We start from the raw sequence: 21,584 nt of genomic DNA, 5'->3' as shown, positions 1-21,584 counted from the left end.
TTAGGGAAAAAAAACACCTTGAAATGACAGTAAATTACCTTTTTTGGCTCTGAATGACAAGGAATTTCAACAACAGGAGGACACAAGTCTTCTGCAGCAATAGTTAATTTAATAAACTAGCAAACTGGAGACAAACACAAAAGGACAAAGAGTGGATTAGAGAAATCATATTGATCAACAGATGAATATAAATAATAGATATTAAAATATAGATCATTCCAAATATCTATCTATACAGGTTGGATACAAAAGTGACCCTCGACAGAACAGTGTTGACAACATGCGTGTTCCAGAACAGATCCTTGGTAGATCAGTTCATGTGTCCCGCTGCAGACAAACTTCATTTCCAGCAGAAAAAAAAGGCATATTCACAGTTCAAGAGTCCAAATGTAGCACCTGATCGCCTGGGATCCAGTGAGGACCCCGTGGCAGTTTAAAACTCATCAGGCTGAAGTGGAGGGGAATCTGTTCCCCCGAAACCAGTATCTCAAAAAAGGCAAATAGTTGTAAGAAACTCCCAGAACTCATGACAGGAGGAAGTGACCCGGTGAGGCAGCATCTGGCTCAACATGAACCACAGTGAAGAATGTTACTGCTGAGGCTGCAGGTACTCCTGGGAGAACATCTCCAGCTGTCTCTCCAAGTCCGTGGCTTTGTGTCTGCAGGGAGAGATGAGATCAGCAGAGGACAACCTCACAAACTACAAAAAGAAAGGCCAACATGGCGACACATCAAGTGTCTGCCATGACAGATAGGAGGCGCTGGAATGTTGAGATTAGCTCATCTACAGCTCCAAATGAGGCTTGAAACTGCGAGTCTAGAAAGGAAGGACAGGCGACACCGAGTGTGGTGCGACGAGAAGACTTTTTTTCCTGACAATGACTTGTGGAACTTCTGCAGGAGGGGACTGACCGTAAACTCTTGGAGCGGTTCTGGACCCGCTCCAGCTGATCGATCTGTGCTGTCAGGCGGCGGATTTCGGCCTCAAGCTCCTTCTGTGTCAGGTCCACTTCCTGACAGAGGCGAGCAAATGTTGCCGCCATCTCCCTGGAAACACACAGGAAAAACACTGATCATCATCGGCTTTAAGCCAGTGGGGGGGGGGGGGGGGCCAGCGAATGCTGAAGGGCTGATGAAGCTTCATCAAACAGTGTGCTGAATTGCCACTAGATGGCACTCTTTTTTTCAATGAATGCTCAAATGAAGAGCGCCACCTACTGAGGTGAAAAAATGCCAGCCCGATCACTCGCGACACGTGAGAAGGTTCGGCACTCACTGTTGGACCTGGTGGCTGCAGTTGGCGCTGGTGAAGCTGACAATGAGCTGCAGCTTCTCTGTGGCGTAGTCGACGAACTGGCGCTTCAGCGTGCGCTCCTTGGCCCTGGTGGTCCAAGTCAGCCTCTCGTACAGATACAACAAACCATAGAGAGACGCTGAGAGCGCGATCAGCCTCCAGCCCACCGCGCGATACACCTGCGTGGGGAAGCGGAGAGGCTTTTGTTGAGGGCTCAAGTGATCAGAAGTATAACAATGTTTATCAATGAAAGACTGAAGACTGAACTTCCACAAGTCTAGTAACGGCCAACCTGCAACCTCAGCATCACCCCAAACACACTTCAGCACAGAGGAGCATCAAACATACCACTCCTCCAACAATGATGACGCTCATGGACGCTCGGGAAGTTAGCGAAGCTACGTTCGTCGCCATGGCTACCACCAGGTCTTCCTGGGACATGAGGGCCGTCTCCTGGTTGGGAGGCGGGGCAATAAGAGATGGGGGACCCGAGGAGGGTGTGCATGCCTGAGGAAGGGCTGGTCGACAAGTCTGAGAGAGACCCGGAAGAGAGAGAGGACATTAGCGTGTTAGCAGCATCACCCACGACTCACGTCCTCCGAAGGCTGGCACCTGCAGCCTGTTGTCCAACAGTTTCAGGGCTTTTTCTGCATTTCCTGGTCCCAGAAAGCGATGGACCAGTGCCGTCCACCCCAGTGAAAACTGAAACTCGATGTTCTCCTGGAAGTCGCTGCAAAGCGTGGCGCACTTGAGGTCGTAGCTCAGGTCGAACTTCCTGCTCGGCACCAGCATGTGGATCTGACTCTTGGCGCTAGAGGGCAGCAGCGGCAGCATGCTCTCTGCAGGAGGAAGGACAGAGTGGGGTGACGTGACAGACAGGAGACAATGTGATGGCGTGCTGTCATTACCTATCATGAACCTCTGCGTGGACTGAACAGAAACGTCGATGGCATCGGAGCAGCGGAAAGCCAGGTTTTTTCCCATCCCTTCTTCCACATGAGCCAGCAGCTCCTGGCAACAAAAGAAAAACACCCAAGAAAATGAGGCACAAACAAAACCTCCAGTTTTCATGACAAAAGTCAGTTCTTCTACAATTCCACATACCGACTTGTAGATCTTGAGGACTTGAGGTGCAGGGTGGAAGTCTGCGTGGAACTCATCAACGATGACATGAAGACGGCAGATTTCTTCTCCCATGGCGCTGGACACCTGGATAAATAACCTTGGTGTAAAGGCTTTTCACTGGCAGACGTCAACAGGTTTCCCTCTCCTGCTACTTCACCTTAGACTCCACATCTTCACTGATGGCCTTGATCTTCTTCTTGATGTCTTCGATGAGCAGGTTGAGCTGATTCTTCACAAAGTCCAGTCGGTCCATCTGATAGTCTCTGTCCTCCAGAGCTGCCACTCTGAAGCCCACCCCCCACAAAACAAGCAAATGATTCACAAATAAAATGAAGAACCAACAAAACTTCAGTCACTTAATGGGAAGCAGATACATTCTGAAACGGCAGATCTTTAAGAGGGTTTTTTACGTGAACCAACAAGTGTCGGCCTCAAAGGATCATGGGTAAATAAGCAAAGGCCTACCTCTTCTCCGCCGCCTCAATGTTGATGGCGTCCATGATGTCCTTGACTTTCTCTGTGATCTGCTTTGCCCTGATTGTGTGCTGCTCAAACTTTGTTTTCACTGCTGACTGCGAGATACACTCCTGCGAGGCCACAACACAAGTTACTGTGACGCTGGACTCGAGAAAAAGAGGACAAGATAGACACACGCTACTTGGAACAGAAGAACATAGTGAAACTCAGGTGTGAGAGTAGCGGCGTGTGTATCTTGTGTCCAGCAGCCCACTCTTCTCTGGGTCACAGTAATTTGTTTCAGAAGCCAAAATCATTAGGAAAACAAAACAAATGAATTCAAACATGGAGCAGAATGAAATGGAAATAAAGAAAATAATGAAAAAGTTTGCTTGGTAAACTCAAATAAGTAACTTCACATCCATGTATTTCCTTGATGGTGAACATATAAATGAAAATAACATGACACACAGTGCACAGAACTGTCATATCTCACCGAGTTAAAAAGATACAAATGAAACATAATCCTGTGGCAAAATCAAAAGCGGAACGTAAGGTTCAAAGGATGGTCTCGCCTTAGTGCATCTAGACTTCAGCAATGAAGACGCAAGTTGATGAAAAGGGCACAAGGTCTGACCCTCAAAGGAACCTGGAAGTGTGAGTGAGGCTCATGGGATTGAAAAGTCAACTGCATAACTGAACGGTTTCTTCTTGTGGGTTCTCACCCTGCTGTTTCCTCACCGCATGACATGGTTCAAGACTTGCAACAGAAACTAACCCTGTCTGACCCCTGGCAACATCCAGACAGGTGCTTGTTCAGTTTGGTCTCAAATGATGTCTAATCTGTTCTGGAGTTGACGGCAGAAAGACCCAGTGACGACAGGGCAGGAAGCAGACACTAACAATCCCACCTCAAATCTCCTCTCAAAACTCTGGAACTCCTTCAGTCTGTCCTGGAAGCCTTCAGCCAAGGCGCCACCTGTTGAACAAAATGAGAAGAACGTGCTTTACTATTACTAAAGCAGAGGTGGGCAAGTGCGACCTGGCGACACAAATGTAAAAGAAATTGTTTTTTTTCCATTAATAATTCTAAATTCTAACAGCAACTTGAAAAGTAACTATTTTAATGGTTAATGGCTCATTTTAACAGTATTTCTTGTACCTCAAAAGTGCCATTATATAAAATTATGTTTCTCCCCACAGTTCTGTCACCAAGACATTTACCCCCTAAAATGATCTTCCAATGTTTAGGACTGAAATAGAAAATGTTTACACAAAATGTAATTACAAGTTTTCCTACTTAACAATATTTAAGAAATAAGATTTCCATTTAGCAAGTCTGTTTTCCTTCAGCTGCATTAAGCTTCCGGACTGAGACGACTAAATACGATATGGACAAGAGGGACAGAAATACAATAGTGAAAAACACAAACGCCTTTCACAAGGTGTATTTAGTGACAACAGCTGATATCTGCCTTCACCCCGAAACTGGCAATACCAAGGCTGTTACTAAAAAAAAAGTTACTAATTCAACAACATTCTACAAGGTCACAACAATCTTGGTTGTTTGTGAGGGTATACAGAAATACAGGACTGACATGCGCAATAATTATTTCTGATCAATAGCTTTTCTTGTAACAGAGTTTTTTCATCCTCAGTCCCAGATGCTGGCATCTACTTCATAAAAAACGTTTCTGATCAAGCCATCTCTGCTCTACTTTCGTCACCTGTTTCAGGCATTCCCTGCGCGCGCTGCATTCGTGAGTTGAGCACCTCCTTGGCAGAGATGAAGAAGATGCGGTTGGGTGCCTGCTCACGGTCAACGACCTTCAGCTCCTCCACTAAGAAGTTCACACAGCGATCTGTGTGCTGCTTCCTCACCTGTAGATTAGAGTTAATTTGAGGAACATCCTGTGGCTATGAATAGCTTTTAAAATCTGGATTTATTTTACACAGAAGTATCCATACTTTCTTTCCTTAACAAGTACCTAAGCATTGAAAGAACAGGCTTTGATATCAAGAAACTCAACTCACTTCTTCCATGTATTCTGGCTCATTTGCTGAAGCATCCCAGCGGTTGTTGAGGATGAAGATGTTGGGCTTTGACAACCGCTCATTCACTTTATGGAAAAAGTGCTTCTCCTAGAAAATGAAGTTTTTTTTTCATTATTTTGAAAAGCTTACTTCATTTGCTCTATGAGTGCGTAAGCTAACCCTGTTTCATAACTTGAACAATTACACAAGCAGAATCAAGTCTGGTTCCAAGTCACACAGGCTGTTGACTTTAAAAATCTCCTGCCGTTTGCTTCAGCCCTGTGAATGCTAATATCACTCTTCATATTGCTCGCATGCCTGAGCGGACGGGAACAGGATCTGGACTGTGTATCGCCACATGTATAAACACACGCAGGCAGCCAGACTGCAAACTTGGATTGCTTTCCAGTAGGGATGCAAAACCCATACCACTTTACGGCAGCACGCAGTTTTTGAATGCCAGGACAAGTTGAAAATTTGTGTTTGTACTGCAGTGAAACCTGTCACCCATGTACAAGACAAACATACAGAGGAATGTTGTTCAAATAACAATATACATGCAGTGGTACCTCGGTTCTCAACCACAATCCGTTCCAGACGGCCGTTTGAGAAGCGATTTGTTTGAAATCTGAATCGATTTTTCCCATTACAATTAATGGAAAAAGAAATAATGCGTTTTGTAGGAGTGAATGTAGTGTGTCAGCTGCAGGTGCGCTGTTCGTCTATGTGTGTGGCCGCTGCATGTGGGAGGGGTTGCCGAGTGAGTGACGTCTCTCCAGAAGGGAAGAGGTGCCCGGTGCGTGTCCAGCTCTGAATGTGCGCTTCTGTGCAGTTTGGCTGTGACAAAGTCATAAACCAAGTAACTTAGCTCTGTCCCAGACTCGCCTCATCCCTGTCCCAGCTCCAGCCCACAACAGGACATCAAACCCAATAACAAAGTGCGTCGTGGGTCAGCTGGTCGGTCCGTGCACGTTATGTTTTTTTCTGGCTTTTTTCAGGGGCCTTCGAGTTCTGGATTCACGTTCGAAATCCGAAGCAAAAAAATCTCGAAATTTTTGTTCGAACTCCGAGACGTTCGAAAACCGAGGTACCACTGACCACTGTATGTATAATATATATGGAAAACAAACTCAAACTAACTTAATGTGTAATGGCATAAATATTTGGTATTGGTGAGTACTCAAATGACAGTACTCGTACAGCACTCGTTTTGGAACAAAAATGGTATTGGTGCATCCCTACTTTCCAGTAAAGTATAATGTCATTTCTTTAGCAGGTATTGGTTCAAACAAATCCACATACCCAAATAGCCAGAAAACAGTATTAGGTGAGATGCAGTAATCTATACGCGTGTGTGTGTGTTTGTATAGTGTTCAGTGTGTGAAGAGATCTCACCGTGTTCATGAGGGTTGATTCAGAATTCGCCACAAGCACAAAAACATCAGCGTCCAGACAAAACTTGTCAATCCAGCTGTCCAACTGTGATGTGACGTCTGTCCCAGGACTAGAGGGCAGAGGTCAGGAGGTTAATTCAAAGACTTTTCTGTGTACATTTAATTTATCACATATAAACTCATATGGCACCTGTCAACAAGCACGAGGTCGTCACGAAGCAGAGCGCACTTGGTCTTGGGCCAAAACACACGAACCAGACATCCGGCATCCAAGCTTTCATCCATGTGGAGTGCATGAGCGAGCTGGTTCACAGTCTGCCGGAAACAAAACATGACTTTGGCTCCACAAGAGGCAATTAATGCAAACCACTGCATTGTCAGAAATCTTTTTTAAATTCAGCACATCCACATCGATTTTCATATATTTATACAGCTAATAATATCAAATTTTGAGTGAGAGTTTGCCACAATCCTTTTCCAGTCAGGACACCTGACACCAGGTAAACACCCAGCTACTGTCTCTGCTTACACACGGAAATGCAATGGGCTAACATACACAGCCAAGTCGACCTTCTGCTGATGTCATGATAAATGGATCTTTTTATGACATGAGACTGACTTGTACAGAAGCAGAGAGAAATGTCAAATGTACCTAATATAAACTACATATATCACATACAGTATTACACAACCTCCACATGCCAGAATTCAAAACAATTTTTACCTGAACTCCACAAGATGGAAAAAGCATGAGCAAACTATTTTTACAAACTATTTTTCTTATTGACATGAAGGGTCGAGGGGTCACCTCAGTACACATAAGGTTTTCAAGACTTTTTAAGAGAACAGCAATGTCATAAAATAATTATGTACCAAGAAACTCAAATGTTACTGTATTGACAAGACTATCCAGTAGAAAACCCTGCTCAACACAGAAGCCACAATAAAAAAACAAGCAAATAAAATGAGAAAAAAAAGTAGTAATGATGTAAGCATTAGTAAGTAAGCATTCACAGAGTTTTTTTTCCTCAAAATCTCGTCTGACTATTAATTCGTGACATGGACACTTGAGATTCTAATTCAACAATTCACTTCTGTTGTGATTGACTGTGAAAGCAGCTCAGTCGAAGGCAAACCTTGATGCTTTTCTCCTCCTCAGAGCCCTCCGTCATAAGGTACGCCTTGTCATCATCAGTGCCCTCCACACTGAGGAAGCAGTTGGTGGTGTGTCCGATTCCACTGGGCAACACACGGTCCCTCAACATGGCATTGATAACTGTGCTTTTACCGTTACTGGTCCTGAAAAACAGTATCACCCAGGATCGGAGCTATTCTCTGCCATGTACAAGAAATAATTCAGCAAAACTTTATTGTCTCCGTTCTATTTCTGTTGCATTTGCACAAATAGAGCCACAATAATTCACATTATTTGCAGTGCACAATATAAACAGATATAATCACCTGCCAAAAAAGGCCACTTTCATATGCCGACGTGCCAACACCTCTTTTATGATGGTCAGTTTATCAGTGTACGCCTGTATCTCCAGCTTCTGATCCTGGCTTGCAATGTTCTCCACAGCTTTATTGTCACATGTTTCTGTAAAAAGAGTGAACATTGAAATATATTTTAGATTTGAAAATGAACCCTGAAATATGTACCTCTAGGACAGCAATGAAGCGTTTTGTCAACACCATGTACACATCAAATGAAACAATGAAACATACTTAATATGTTTAACAATTACATAACTTTTAAAAACATGACCGCACAGACAAACGCTTCTCCCTTTAGTCGCGCTGAGTTTTTAATACTGAAAGTAAAACGCTAATGTCTAGCTGTGTTACAAAACATGCTCCAAAACAAACAAAGATGGAGTTCTGAAGGCTGACATGCAAAAACCAAACCACTTTACCTTCAACAAACTCGGAAGTCTCCTGGACATAGTCCAGTAGTTGTTCAAAAACGTCGCTGATCTTCTTCTTGGCCATAACAAAGTGCTTTAGAGGGGAGAATTCACCCAAAGAGGAGTCCGTCCGCCTGAGTGGAGGAGCCGCAGCCATGGTCGCAGAGTGGACAGGGTCACTGCAGAGCAACCCCCCAACAGAGTGAAATATAAACCCAGGAAAGCAGGACTCACTTTCGTAAACAAACACTCATAGGAATTATGACTCACGTGGCAAATGTCATTCCGAGCTTACCTAACGCTTCTTTCTGACATAAATACGACCGTCACACTATGAAAAATACTTTTGTTCAAACATACTTAAGTCATATTCAGCTATTTCTCCACGCCGCTGTTACATTAATGTCATCTTTGGTGGGTTAAATGCCACCATTCCATCAAGAGTGGGGCGCGTGTTGTTATGTTGCTGAATGTTAGCAAAAGCAAGCGAAGCAGGCCAACGTTACACGGAGAAAACATTCCTTACCACAACACACAGGCGATCGAAAACCCTCGCGTCCAAACAAAAAACAGTAGCACAGTCAAGTGTGATTCAAAAAAGCACCATCTTGGAGATTTAACACATCATGCTGTCAGTCACGCTAACCTTCTCTTAACCGTGCAGTGCCGCTAGGTCACGTAACGGAAGTCGCCCTGGAAGTACCAAAATAAAAGCCAGTAGCTAAAACCACACCGAACATCAAAGTCAAGTTGCTGTGGGTTAACGTTTAAGTTTGTTGTCCAGAGCGGGTCCAGTGACGGCTGGAGTGACTCTGTTTGGAGAGAACATTATCCATAGGCTGATGCAGACACGCTCCAAGGGGCATCCCGTTGGTAAAGAGCTTCCGAAAGGTTCTTTCAAAATAATAGTTTATTATTGTTTATATATAGAAAAATCCAGTAAAGAGTCATTTAATAGTAATAACAATTCAATAGAAATAGTAAATCAAGAAAACTGCCCTCGAATTTGAACGAATTGGAAGGTGTCAAGAGGAATTGCTAAGGATTCCTGAAGGCACCAGTGGGCGTGCTTTGCTTTGGGATCCATCCACTGAAAAGGATGGAGACGATGGGACGAACACGGCCGACCAATAGGAAAGGTTGTGTCTCGAGCGAGCCCATGCTTTCAACCAATTAAATTTGTGTTTCGAGGTCCAACTGCATATTAAAGCGCTGTACGCTGAAGTAGATGAAAAACAGATCATTTGATGCTGTGTTTTATGCAACTAGTCCGGAAACAAGCATTGACAAACATGAACATAAAATCACAATGCTCCGTTAAATATGAAACGCAAAAAAGAGATTAACCTTTTTTTGAATTTGGCATAAAAGCAGCTTTTTCTTCGAATGTTATAGGCCGAATTTGTTTTTTTCATTCTTTCATTTTTCATATTTCCTTGGTATTCCCCTATTTTAAATAGAATCCACACTGTCTTTGTCAATAAAATGAATGAATGAATGAATGAAGATCCACAGAATGGAAGTGCTCAGCACCAAATTATATAATTAAATATATTTCACATCCTAAATAATATATGGTTGCTATTCGTACACTGGTCCTTTAACCTAAATCTAGAGAGAAGCTGTATCCAAATGGGTTTAGTGAATGTATAAAGGACTACTGTGGCGAGACAAAAGCCTCAGAGGAGATGCTCTGTTTGTGTGTGACAGTGTGTACGTGTGTGTTGTGTGTGAGCAGTGACACACTGTGATCATTCAGAGCAGCAAACACTGAACTTCCTGGAGCTCCAGCTTCTCGCTTGATTTTACTATCAGCACTTTCTTTTTATCACAGTCCTTTTGAGACATTTTTCAGTTTTTCTTTCTTTTCACGCCGGATCTTTTATAGTTTTGGTTGGATTTAAGATGGAGGGTTAAAATGGTGAGGAAGAAAAAGTTCCCTGTACCTGTGTAGGTATTTTCCTGACACACTGGAGTGATGCATTGTGATTATTGTGATCAGGATATTGAGGTGCCCTACTCCTGAAGCTGTTTAGAATCACCTGCAGCAAGTGGTGCTTTCACTCGCAGCCTCATACATTAATAATGAAGTACACTTACCCACCGGGGGCGATGTACAGTTAATTCCTGTTATCTTTAATGTTAAAATATGTGACTCTCACGGTAATTTGTTTTCCATGCGGAATAACATTCACACCATTTTTTTCTCTCCGCTTCCTCATTGTTTTTGCACTATTGTGTCCGCAAAGGTGACACAGAGGCTGCTGTGTGTATTGTGTGTGTGTGAGTATGCCTGTGTCAACGGGTGACCTCTGCATTTCCCACAATTCAACCTGCTGTCTACTTCAAGGACTCCACAGTTTAATCTGTTGCCCACGTTGAGGTTTTTATTTTAAACTGTGCTTGTTTTGGTCTGTTTTCAGAATCTTCGGAAGCGTGATGTGGGATGGATAAACAACAACCAACTTCTGCTGTGAGTTTTGGGGGACTAAGATTTTGATTTGGATAGACAGATAGATAATAGCCTTATTTGAAATTCAAAACATTAAAGACATTATTGACAAACACTAAACATTTAAGAAGTAGTTGAATTAGCTGAACACATAAAGCAGGGCAATCGGTTTTAGCAGGAAGCCCAAATTAAAGGGTTCCCTATTATATTCAATCATATATAGCTGCAATACATTTTATTGAGTGAAACATGAAACAGAATAATGAAAGAGGGAAAAAAAAATCTCAAAGACTCAGCTCCCTCTTTGTGCAGATGGCCTCAAATGACCCCGACCTTCCCGGCACCTCTGGTGAACCACAGCCAGGTGACCTCATTGAGATCTTCAGACCAGCCTATCAGCACTGGGCGCTCTATTTGGGTGACGGTTACATCATCAACCTAACGCCTGTAGGTCAGTAGCTTTCCCAACAAGGATTCAGATGTTCACTGGAATGGTGGCGTTATACTGTTCATTGTTGGAACTGATGATTATTTTGATGCTCATTGACTTTAATTTTTCTTGACTAACCATGAAAATCTGCTCCCAATTTTTCTGCGTTCAACCAACACACAGAAATGTTTCCTTAGTACAAATGTCTGTCTCCTCAGAAAAAGTAAGGGAGGCCTGAGATTATCAGTCATGAATGACGTGTTTGCAATGGCTCCTGAATTGTTGGTTTGTGAATCTGTTGTTCGAATTAGGATACATTTTGTTGGGATGACTGGTGAACTACAACTGTCTTGCTTTGGGAAGGAATATGTGTTTTTTATCAACCATAAGAAAAAATCATTACTATAAAAAATATCCACAAGGCAAGTTACTTGCTTCATTTAAAGATACACCCTAAAAACAGAGCGTGTCATGAAGTTCTTAAATACCATACCGTCCGCAGGTAGAATGAAACATGAAAATAACAAATAGTCTCAAGGAGAATATCCACTTTTAATTAAAAGTGAGATTTTAAAATGTTTGTTTTGTTCCTTACAGCATGATTCAGTGACTAACCTCTGATCTCCTCACCTGCAGACGAGACTCAGGCTGCTGCCATGTCCAGTGTGAAGTCCGTCTTCAGTCGAAAGGCCCTGGTGCGCATGCAGTTGCTGAAAGAGGTGGTGGGGAGCGACACTTACCGCGTCAACAACAAGTACGACCACAACCACACACCTCTGCCAGTCTGTGAGATCATCCAGCGAGCCCAAGTCCTGATCGGCCAGGAGGTGTCGTACGACCTGCTGGGAAGCAACTGTGAACACTTTGTGACACTTCTTCGCTACGGGGAGGGAGTGTCCGAGCAGGTCTGTCATTTCTGTTTTTCCCGTGTTTAATGTCCTTATCTTGGCTTAAACACTGGCGTCTTCATTGGTTACCATTGTATACTTACTCTGCATAGCCTTATAACATGACTCAATTGAGTCACGGGGCTCAAGTTTGACTGGTGCCTTTTATTGTTCAATTTTTCCAGCTTAGTATATGTGCTAATGTTAAATTCCTGTTTAATGCCTCTTTCGTCCTCAGGCTACTCGAGCCATCGGGGCCATCAGTTTGGTGACGGCAGCAGCCAGTGCCTTCTCTGTCCTGGGATTGATCAACAATCGATCCAGAAACAGGCCTTTCTGACAACCGTGTGTCTTCTTCCTCTTCATTTGGAAAATTACACTGCATCACCAAGGGCCATGAGCGCTCGTTTTAAATAATAAAGATGCAGCGATGAGCAAGTCTGGTGTCCTTACTGTTCCTTTGTTACTAGACATAAACTAATACCAAGGTTTGGTCATATTAAATGACCATGTTTCTTATACAAAAGGTTCAAATAAGATCCACCCAATGGATTCTTGATATAAATAAATAACGAATGCATATTAATAACTAAAATGAACATTTAACATTATGTTAACTTCTCTTTATCTTAATGTATTGCTATACGTTTAAAATATTAATGTTTATATCAAGAAATGTATTTCCAAATCGGGTAGCTCACCTTACAGTCCGACAGGTGGCAGTATTGACGGGGAGTGAATGACTACCAGCAACCGTGTTCACCGAAGAAGAAGCAACGAGTTCCACACGTGTTTGTTTTCGTTGACGTCTTCAGTGGTGGATTCTCCTTTCAACTAAGACATTGTTAGACCCCAGCTGAAAATATGGGGAAAAAACTCAAAGTAGGAAAGACGAGGAAGGATAAATTTTACCATTTGGCAAAAGAAACAGGTAACAAACCATGGCAAACTATGTACATTTAGCTCCGACCGGCTGGTTAGCTCAAAGACCCAGACGACATCACTTTTAATTGTCTGACGGACATGTAACTTTTCCCCCCTCAGGCTATCGGTCTCGCTCGTCCTTCAAATTGATCCAGCTTAATCGTAAATTCCAGTTCTTACAGAAAGCGAGAGCTTTGGTGGATCTGTGTGCTGCCCCGGGAGGATGGTGAGTTCTCTGACAGCCTTGCTTCAGCAGAATGATAAAGTCCATTAAACTATTTTAGTATTATTATATTTTTGTGTTTTAACTTCGTTTGATCAATGTTACTCTTTATGGATGTTATTAAAGGTTACAGGTGGCGTCCAAATTCATGCCAGTTTCCAGTCTTATTATTGGTAAGTCTTCTACTAAATTTGATTTAGAATTAGACTTAAACAGAACTAAAACACTTAATTGGAGACTCCTGTGACTCTCTGAATAAGCAACTCATAATTTAGATTGTATAATCTAAATTAAAAAAACGATGAATATTAGAAAAGTGTTCTGAATATGTTGCTGAATAATAAGTTATTACTGTAATTTGATGTGTGATGCATATTTGCTGCAGTGTTTGTCTAGGTGTTACAGCGTTTTCCATTCTGGCGCATGTTTCACAGATTGCAATGTGTCTAAAATGCATCCTTCTTTGTCAGGTGTTGACCTCGTGCCCATTAAGCCCATTCCTAATGTGGTGGCACTGCAGGAAGACATCACGACTGAGAAGTGCAGACAGGTTAGTCTGACCTCCCAAATATTATTGTCAAAGATTTAAATATTGGTGACATTTGGAATAATGCTGTATATAGTAACGTTAGTCGTGTTTTCATTCTTGGTTATAACTTATTATATGCCGTACTTAGGCGCTAAGAAAAGAGCTGCAGACCTGGAAAGTCGACGTTGTGTTGAATGATGGAGCTCCTAATGTGGGAGCAAACTGGCAGCATGATGCGTTTTCTCAAGGTTGGTGTCAGAGAGCATGATGAATGTTGGGATTCAGCTGTATAAATTAATAAATAATACATTAATAATTAATAAATTGTAAGGGGAATGTTATTAAGGCACATCACTTTATGTTGAGTGTTAGCTTCTCTTGAATCCTTCATGTCCAGCTCACACATTTAGTCCTTTCATCACTTCCTTTTAGCTCACCTCACTCTCATGGCCCTGAAGTTGGCCTGTGAATTCCTCAACAAAGGTGGAACGTTTGTCACCAAGGTGTTCCGCTCCAAAGACTACCAGCCGCTCATGTGGATCTTTCAACAGTTCTTCAAGAAGGTTCAGGCTACAAAGCCTCAGGCTTCCAGAAACGAGTCTGCTGAGATATTTGTCGTCTGTCAGGGTGACTGATTTTGATTCTATTGTTGTTGCCAAACTCATCTGTAAAAGTAACTTAAGTGACACTTGCTTGTCTATGTTACCAGGTTTTGTTGCCCCCGATAAAGTAGATGCGAAATTCTTTGACCCAAAACATGCTTTTAAAGAAGTAGAAGTGCAGGCCAAAACGGTGAAGGAGCTTATTCCTGACAAGAAACCAAAGGTAAGCCATAGTTTTCTCAGATTCACACTTGCTTATGAGCTCTGTTCCCTAACTTGGACAAGCTTGTTTTCATCCATGTGTGACTGCCTATTGTGACGTCTATTGCACCTGGTTAAATGGCCATAATGCATAATGGTCAACCATCTAACCAAGATGATTGTTTCTCTTACAGGCGGAGGGATATGCTGATGGTGATCTGACGCTCTACCACAGCTTCACAGTCACTACATTTCTGAAAGCTGACAACCCGGTGGACTTCCTGGGAAAAGCTAGCGAGGTAAAGATTTTAATCACACAAATAATGATACATTTTTTTGATAAATTGAACCGCACAGGTTATTAATTTTTCCGGGGTTTCCTTCTCCCAAAATTAAATCCAGATAACCTTTGACAATCCTGACCTGGAGTCTCACAAGAGCACCACCAATGAGATAAAGGAGTGTTGTCGTGATATCAAAGTTTTGGGTCGCAAGGAGCTCCGGTGAGCCTGGTGTTGAGCCATTTGAAAATATTGAACAAAATTCAAATCTGTGTTGCAAATGTTTTTTTTGTTTTTTTTTTATCCATAGCTTGCTCCTGAATTGGCGGTCTAAGTTGAGAAGGTATTTGGCTAAAAGACTGAAGATGGAAGCCAAACAGTTGGACCATGAGATCAGGTAAATCCGTAACGTCACCTTCTCCAGAATGAGGTGCAGATGCTGTATCTTTATCATGTGTCTTTAGCTTGAGCTCGGATGAGGAGGCGGATTCGGAGGAAGAAGCAGACCAGAAGAAAGATGAAGGAGAGGCTGATGATGGTGAAGAAGAGGATGAGGAGGAGGAAGAGATGGAAAAGAAACTGGCGGAGTTGAAAGCTGAAGAGGTCGCAGATCTAAAACGGTACAAGAAAAAAACCTTTGCTGAATCCCCTATAGTAAGCAATCCGTATCAAATTGGTAACTATTGTGTGTTAGTGGTTCATTTTCAAAAAATCCCATATATTTGGCGCTGTTCTTGAAGTTCCTTTTAGATCAATGTTGTTGTCAAGGGTTGCTTTTGAACTGCTTTCACTGAAACAAAAGCATAGAAATGTTATCTGACTAGATTCCCAACTGTTAATGGAGAGTTAATCTTGTGTACCATTTTTTTTCAAACCGGTTGATGGTCTAATAATTATATCACTTGATGCTGAAGGAAAAAGAGAAAGCTGCTGAAGGAGCGGAGAAAGCAGAGGGAGAGGGTGGAATTGAAAATGGACTTGCCAGGCGTCTCTATTGCTGATAATGAGGACACGTCACTCTTCTCCCTCGTCTCCATCAAGAAGAAAACGGTGAGTTTTGTTGCTTTCTGACACCCATTTTTACTGTCTGTCAGTGTCCGTCTTGTGACCCAGTCTGCAGATGTATGAGCTGTCCTTGTTCCCGTCAGGTCCTGGCTGATATTTCCAAGGGCGACATGCAGCTGGCTGAAAACTTGGGCGAGTCTGATGACGACGTCCACATTTCTGATGATGAGGATCTTGATGATGCGGATCAGATGTCCCTGGCTTCTGACTTGGACGAAGATGAGCTGGAGGAGGTGGAGCAGAAACAGAAAGAGCTGGAGAAGAAGGCAGCGCCGAAGAAGTAAGTTCGCTTAGTGGATCTCAAAACAGTGCGATTCTTTATCGATTATTTGTGACAGTTACTGGGACTGTTTCAAGACTGATCTGACTCTGCTGTGACTGCTCAACGAGTTGTGATATACTGACTCCTTTTCTGTCTCTTTCAGGGTAAAGTTTGAAAAAGAAGAAGAACCAGAGGAGGACACTGGATTAGTTGTGGAACTAGAAGGAAAGGACGAGAGAAAGAAGAAACAGACCAATTTGTGGTTCAGCAAGGTTTGTAAATGTTTTCTCCCGACATATCTTTTTTTTTTTTCATTAAATTCACCTTCACAGTGTATCAATATTTTCATGGCCTCATAATCCTTTTTTATTTAAAATGTTGCATAGATTTTATATGGATTTGCTACTTAGCGTCATGACCTGTTCTTTGTTGCCCTGCAGGACATCTTCTCTGAAATCGATCTTGAAGGAGATGCTGACAGTGAGCTGAAACAGACAGAGTGGCTCCAAACTAAACAGAAGGGTAAGTAAAAGCAACCTAAAAGACGATAGAATCACTGTTTTGAAGCAGATGTGGCGGTGGAGCGGGGGGGTTGGTGACAGTGTCAGCCCTGTCTCTGTCAAAACAGTGGAACCAAAAATGCAGATGAATGTAATCGAAGTGACGTCACAGCTTGCGGCCAGCTGGGAGACTGAGGGGTCGACCCAGGACCGGGGGAGGGATTATATCTCTACACTGGGCCTGGGAGTGTCTCGGGATCCCCCAGTTGGAGCTGGTGGATGTTGCCCGGGAGAAGGGCGTTTAGTGCAGGCTTCTGAAGCTGCTGCCCCACGACCTGCCAACGGATAAGGACAACAATGTCACCATAAAACAGAAACTGCCCGTTGTACCTCTGTGTCCCTGACAATTTATAATTTTACCCGTTTGATTGCTGAGTGAAACCTTATAAAAGATTTTGATTTACCCTGAGTCTCGAGTTATTGAAGGGAAAACTGTCCTTTCAAAAAAGGCACTTCTTTTTTCCCAATCTTGTCTTATCCATATCTTTGATCAGGCCAAAAGCGGAAAGCAGATGAAGACGGTGGTGAAGAAGTTGCAGCTCCAGTACAGAAAGAAAAAACTCAACCTTCAAAAGCAACTGAAGCAGAGAATGACAGCGACTCAGACAACAGCAGTGATGATGAGAGGTTAGACTCGTCTACATATATCGAGACGTTACATTTTTCACCGACTCATTTTCGAGTTTTAATAACATATGTTTTCGATGAGGTTAACTTGTTTTGCTATGTGCTCCTCAGAGAGATAACAAAGATGAAGGCCACCAAAGGAGGAGCGTCCGGGGCCTCTGGAGAAGCAGAGGATGACGACTTCCAGGTTGTTCCCATCGAGAGCACAAGTTAGTTTTATCTCTTCACTTTCTGTTGCTTTTCCTCTTGACTCTGTCTGGAGGGTTACTCTGGGGTAACGAATAAACTCACTTGTGGTTCCTTCATTTCAGAATCAGAAAAACTTTATGAATCCCAAATTAAATGATGCAATTGCTTGTTTGTGTGCTGGCAGGTAAGAAAGCCAGGGTGCTGGATGCTGAAGGTCTTGCTCTGGGAACCCTGATCGCCACGTCCAAGAAGAAAGCCAGGGACCTGGTGGACGACTCCTTCCACAGGTGCGTGCAAGCTTTCTTCTTCTTCTCAAATCTAGTGGAAGCGCCACCACTTGTTCTCTACCTGACTCCTTCACCTTTGAGTAACAAGCACAGTGGAGTGAAGCACTTGAAACACCAATTTTGGATTCTGTCACTTGTTTGTTGTTCATTGACTCTAGCAGGCCATCAATTATGACATGTGTAGGAAAAGAAACCTTTAGCTCTTACTGTGCCTTTCGTAGGAGCTGTGTGTGGTATGTGGGTGGGAGCGGCATAGAATAATAGTCTATTACAGGAGTTTGGGATTTGATTGAGTACTCTATAGACCTGAGTTCTACGTCCTTCAAATACTGTTGTCCATCCTCCTGTCGTGGTTAGTGTCCAGTTCAGAAGGGATTTATGATTATTTTTGGGGGACTTGACACTGTGTCGGATGTATTTCATCTTGGTTTGTAGTTTGGTGTTGAATTGTAATAAAAGCTCAACCACATCTTCAGTATACACAAGTGTATTATGTTCTTCTAGTATTAGTGCACCATCTTCATGTGTCATCCTCTCAATTTGTTGTTGGAGCGCTAGACAAGGCTGCAGTCCCGGCATATGTACTACTGTGTGCAGTGGATTCGTGTGGAGGTGACTTTAGTTTTGGGGCCTTGAAGGGGCTTGTTCTTCAGTGACCGGTTGGCTGTAAAACATTTGCTTTACAGAGCCTTCGAGGCCTCTTCCTCATCTCTGTAGCGGAGTCTTCCCAAGAAGTCTGTCAGCACAGTGGTGATGTTTGTCAGTGGTGCCATGTCATGGGTGCCGTGATGCTTTGAATAAGCTCGACTGATGCACTTGTGTATCATGATGTAATGCATATGGTTAAAGTAACCATATTTTGTGGGGTTAGTTTTCGAAGTAAATTGCTAAGAAATGGATGAACGTCTTTCTTTCTCATTCTCGTATATGTTATATATGAGACGTTTTGTCTTGCTAGCACTGTTGATATCCACTGCATAGAAATAATTACACACGGCTGTTTATTTTTTTTGCAGATTTGCTTCATCTGAAGAGCAGTGGGAGGTTCCGGAGTGGTTCCTCAACGATGAACAGAAACATCGTAAGAAACCTGTTCCGGTGACGCGAGAGATGGTGGAGGAGTATAAACAGAAGTGGAAGGAGATCGACGCTCGGCCAATTAAGAGAGTCGCGGAAGCCAAAGCCAGGAAGAAGAGGCGGGTAGGTCATCGTTCGCCTGTTGCACTGCGACCAAAGACAGTATTTATTTATTTATTTGCCTTGTCTTTATCAGATGCTGAAGAAGATGGAGCAGGCTAAGAAGAAGGCAGAGGCCGTGGTGAACACGGTTGATATCTCAGAGAAGGAGAAGATGTCTCAGCTAAAGAAGTATGACCTTGAGTTAATGCCGCACGGTTGGCTGTTCCAGCACTTGTTCTGATAACTGCCTCTGTTGCAGCATCTACAAGAAAGCAGGCCTTGGAAAGGAGAAAAGAGAAGTCACGTACGTCGTGGCTAAAAAGGGAACCGGCAAGAAGGTGAGGCGGCCTGCTGGGGTCAAGGGAGTTTTCAAAGTTGTGGACAGTCGCATGAAAAAAGACATGCGTGGAATCCAGCGCAAAGAACAGCGTGCCAAAGGCAAAGGTAAAGGTAAAGGTGGTAGAGGAGGAGCCAAGGGTGGGAAAGTGGGAGCTAAGGGTGGTAAGGGCCGGAAAGGAAAATAACTTCTTGAGTTTGTTTTGTGTATACTTGTGGTGAAATGTCCTTTTTTTCCTATTTTGAGATTAATCATCTCCTATGAATATCTAACAACATGTGCAAGAATGTGAATGATTACAGTGAACCAGAGTTTGTACTCGTGTACACGTTTATTGTATGTTTGTACATACGTTTGTAATAAAATATCAATCCCATTCGAACAACCGTATTGTCTTTTAGATGTTGCATCTGTATAGATAGATCTCCCTGGTAGAAAGAAACAATTCACATCTGGGTAGCTTAACATGTATAACTGGTCGGAACAATAACTTGCAGCATTAATGGGCATTGAACGCAACTTTTCATATAACGGTATAATAAAAAAAAGTACTTTTGAACTTTAAACTTATTTAACCCTTGTGTAATGTTCATGTTGTTACTCAGCCAGTGTTTGTGCATTCTGTGGCTTTTAATGCTTCACAATCAAACACTTTATGTTAAAATACTGAACAGATGTTTACCTTATCCCAATTACAAGCAGTATAAACAATATATATTGTAAATATTTGCCCTTTACCTTAGTTAGGTCAAATTTATAAGTTATTTAAAACGTAATGATGAAAATCAATTAAAATCAAGTTATGAGTGGAAACAAATTTACAAGTGAAGCAAGGTTTTTCAGAACTATTCACTTTTATTTCTTTGAACTTGAAATTTTAACCATTGCACAACACAAGCTGAACACATGAACAAAGTAAACATATCTGTCAAGACAACACACAAGCCCAATTGAACACATGGCCTTTAGCCACGAGCCTATACAACACATGAGGGGCAGAGCTTTACTCTGTGTGTGTTGCAGATATAATTTTTGCACTTGATGTATGTATATTGTGTTTTCCTGTCCATCTTGGGTCCGCACACTTCGCAGCGCTTCTTCTTGTTGCTGGTGTTCACAACCTAGGATAATGAAAAGAGCAGGAATTTTACTAACATCTCTCTCTCTCTCTCTCTCTCTCTCTCTCTCTCTCTCTCTCTCTCTCTCTCTCTCTCTCTCTCTCTCTCTCTCTCTCTCTCTCTCTCTCTCTCTCTCTCTCTCTCTCTCTCTCTCTCTCTCTCTCTCTCTCTCTCTCTCTCTCTCACACACTCACACACTCACACACACGAGAGCACACAAGACATGAGTGCCAGACATGTACTGCAACAGCATCTTACACTTACTTCAGGCTCTGCAGTGTGGTTCTGTAGTTTGGGTGGACAGGACACCAGCATCTGGTCTCACCAATGCCTTTCCCAGATCCTCAAGAAAGAGCCGTCTTTTCTGGAGCTTCACTCGGTTCCACCCTGGGTTCAGTGCCATCCAAATGACAAAGGCATTTGGATGGCATCTTCTTCAGAGTCACTGTCAGAAATGTGATCCTCAAATTCTGAAACTTCTTCTGAATCCTCTCCCTCTACATCATTATCAGAAACTTCTCTCTCTTCCAAAATCAATTCCAGGGCCCTCTGCGCAGAGCACCTTTTGGCCATCTTGATCAGTTATGAGAAGAAACCACACTGGCAAAGCTGTAATTATAGTGTGCCACCTCCAATTTGTAGCAAATAGAGTGACAAAATAAACATTCCTGTAAGTCAAAGGGTCAAATTTGTGAGAAAATTGTGGCAACTGCGCTTTTGTGTTTCTGTACCTGCGGTCCCCACACAAGGTCAGAAGGTCTCATTTTCTCTCACATTTGACCCTGTCATTGTCCTATGTACCTACACTCTGTCCTCCTCCTGTCTAGCCATGCTCTGTGAGTGTGTATGGTACACAGAACATCATGTTCCACACTTCTATTAGCCCCGGGTCCAGGGGACCCGGACATCTTATATGTAATAGAAATGTGTAGGGGGGGTGTACGGTGTGTGATTATTAAATATGCATTCTGATATATGTTCCTCACAGAAAATGAGCCAACGCCAGTGAGTTTCAGTTTGAAAAATTAATTCATTGTATCATTTTTCTTTTAATAAAGAATGAAAACGGGTCCCACAGACCCGAACACCACACAAGGGTTAAGTAAAGAAGGGATAAACAAAAACCAGCCATACGACAAGCGAGGTGTTCACGAGCGCATCTGTGGTCGTGACACGGAGAGCTGCGCTGCAGGCGGATGGGAATTTGCTGTGAACGTCATTGCA

At 42.8% G+C, this 21,584-nt stretch overlaps 3 protein-coding genes across 7 annotated transcripts; 2 read left to right on the top strand and 1 right to left on the bottom strand.

Annotated features, from left to right (window-relative positions):
- Nucleotides 1-91: 91 nt before the first annotated feature.
- Nucleotides 92-9,184, bottom strand: mfn1b (mitofusin 1b). The gene is made up of 18 exons (XM_053853030.1): nucleotides 8,734-9,184; nucleotides 8,217-8,386; nucleotides 7,765-7,900; nucleotides 7,440-7,602; nucleotides 6,494-6,618; nucleotides 6,305-6,413; nucleotides 4,910-5,017; nucleotides 4,603-4,756; nucleotides 3,787-3,854; nucleotides 2,885-3,006; nucleotides 2,577-2,703; nucleotides 2,399-2,503; nucleotides 2,203-2,305; nucleotides 1,907-2,133; nucleotides 1,643-1,825; nucleotides 1,277-1,473; nucleotides 913-1,047; nucleotides 92-659 (listed from the first exon to the last, which is right to left on the bottom strand). The coding sequence occupies exons 2-18, from the start codon at nucleotides 8,362-8,364 to the stop codon at nucleotides 590-592; spliced, it is 2,280 nt and encodes a 759-aa protein (XP_053709005.1). The 5' UTR covers nucleotides 8,365-8,386; nucleotides 8,734-9,184; the 3' UTR covers nucleotides 92-589.
- plaat1 (phospholipase A and acyltransferase 1) lies at nucleotides 9,001-12,414 on the top strand. 5 transcript variants are annotated; one of them, XM_053853148.1, is made up of 5 exons: nucleotides 9,001-9,098; nucleotides 10,631-10,680; nucleotides 10,972-11,110; nucleotides 11,726-11,994; nucleotides 12,215-12,414. In XM_053853148.1, the coding sequence occupies exons 2-5, from the start codon at nucleotides 10,654-10,656 to the stop codon at nucleotides 12,314-12,316; spliced, it is 537 nt and encodes a 178-aa protein (XP_053709123.1). In that variant the 5' UTR covers nucleotides 9,001-9,098; nucleotides 10,631-10,653; the 3' UTR covers nucleotides 12,317-12,414. The 5 variants fall into 5 exon arrangements, with proteins under 5 accessions (XP_053709123.1, XP_053709118.1, XP_053709107.1 ...); XM_053853143.1 differs by having other exon boundaries at nucleotides 9,011-9,080; XM_053853132.1 differs by having other exon boundaries at nucleotides 9,017-9,346.
- Nucleotides 12,415-12,730: 316 nt separating this feature from the next.
- ftsj3 (FtsJ RNA 2'-O-methyltransferase 3) lies at nucleotides 12,731-19,627 on the top strand. Its single transcript, XM_053879670.1, has 21 exons — nucleotides 12,731-12,907; nucleotides 13,021-13,126; nucleotides 13,250-13,296; nucleotides 13,594-13,673; nucleotides 13,801-13,900; nucleotides 14,085-14,279; nucleotides 14,362-14,477; nucleotides 14,650-14,754; nucleotides 14,858-14,958; nucleotides 15,047-15,133; nucleotides 15,201-15,356; nucleotides 15,651-15,786; nucleotides 15,885-16,081; nucleotides 16,227-16,335; nucleotides 16,504-16,585; nucleotides 17,118-17,250; nucleotides 17,362-17,459; nucleotides 17,624-17,726; nucleotides 18,743-18,926; nucleotides 19,000-19,094; nucleotides 19,165-19,627. The coding sequence occupies exons 1-21, from the start codon at nucleotides 12,841-12,843 to the stop codon at nucleotides 19,427-19,429; spliced, it is 2,562 nt and encodes an 853-aa protein (XP_053735645.1). The 5' UTR covers nucleotides 12,731-12,840; the 3' UTR covers nucleotides 19,430-19,627.
- Nucleotides 19,628-21,584: the final 1,957 nt, after the last annotated feature.

This window comes from Synchiropus splendidus, chromosome 1 (genome assembly GCF_027744825.2).
Source record: "Synchiropus splendidus isolate RoL2022-P1 chromosome 1, RoL_Sspl_1.0, whole genome shotgun sequence".
In the NCBI taxonomy this organism is placed as follows: domain Eukaryota; kingdom Metazoa; phylum Chordata; class Actinopteri; order Syngnathiformes; family Callionymidae; genus Synchiropus; species Synchiropus splendidus.
Note: the sequence above shows the minus strand (reverse complement) of the source record. Positions and strands in the feature narration are given on the sequence as shown.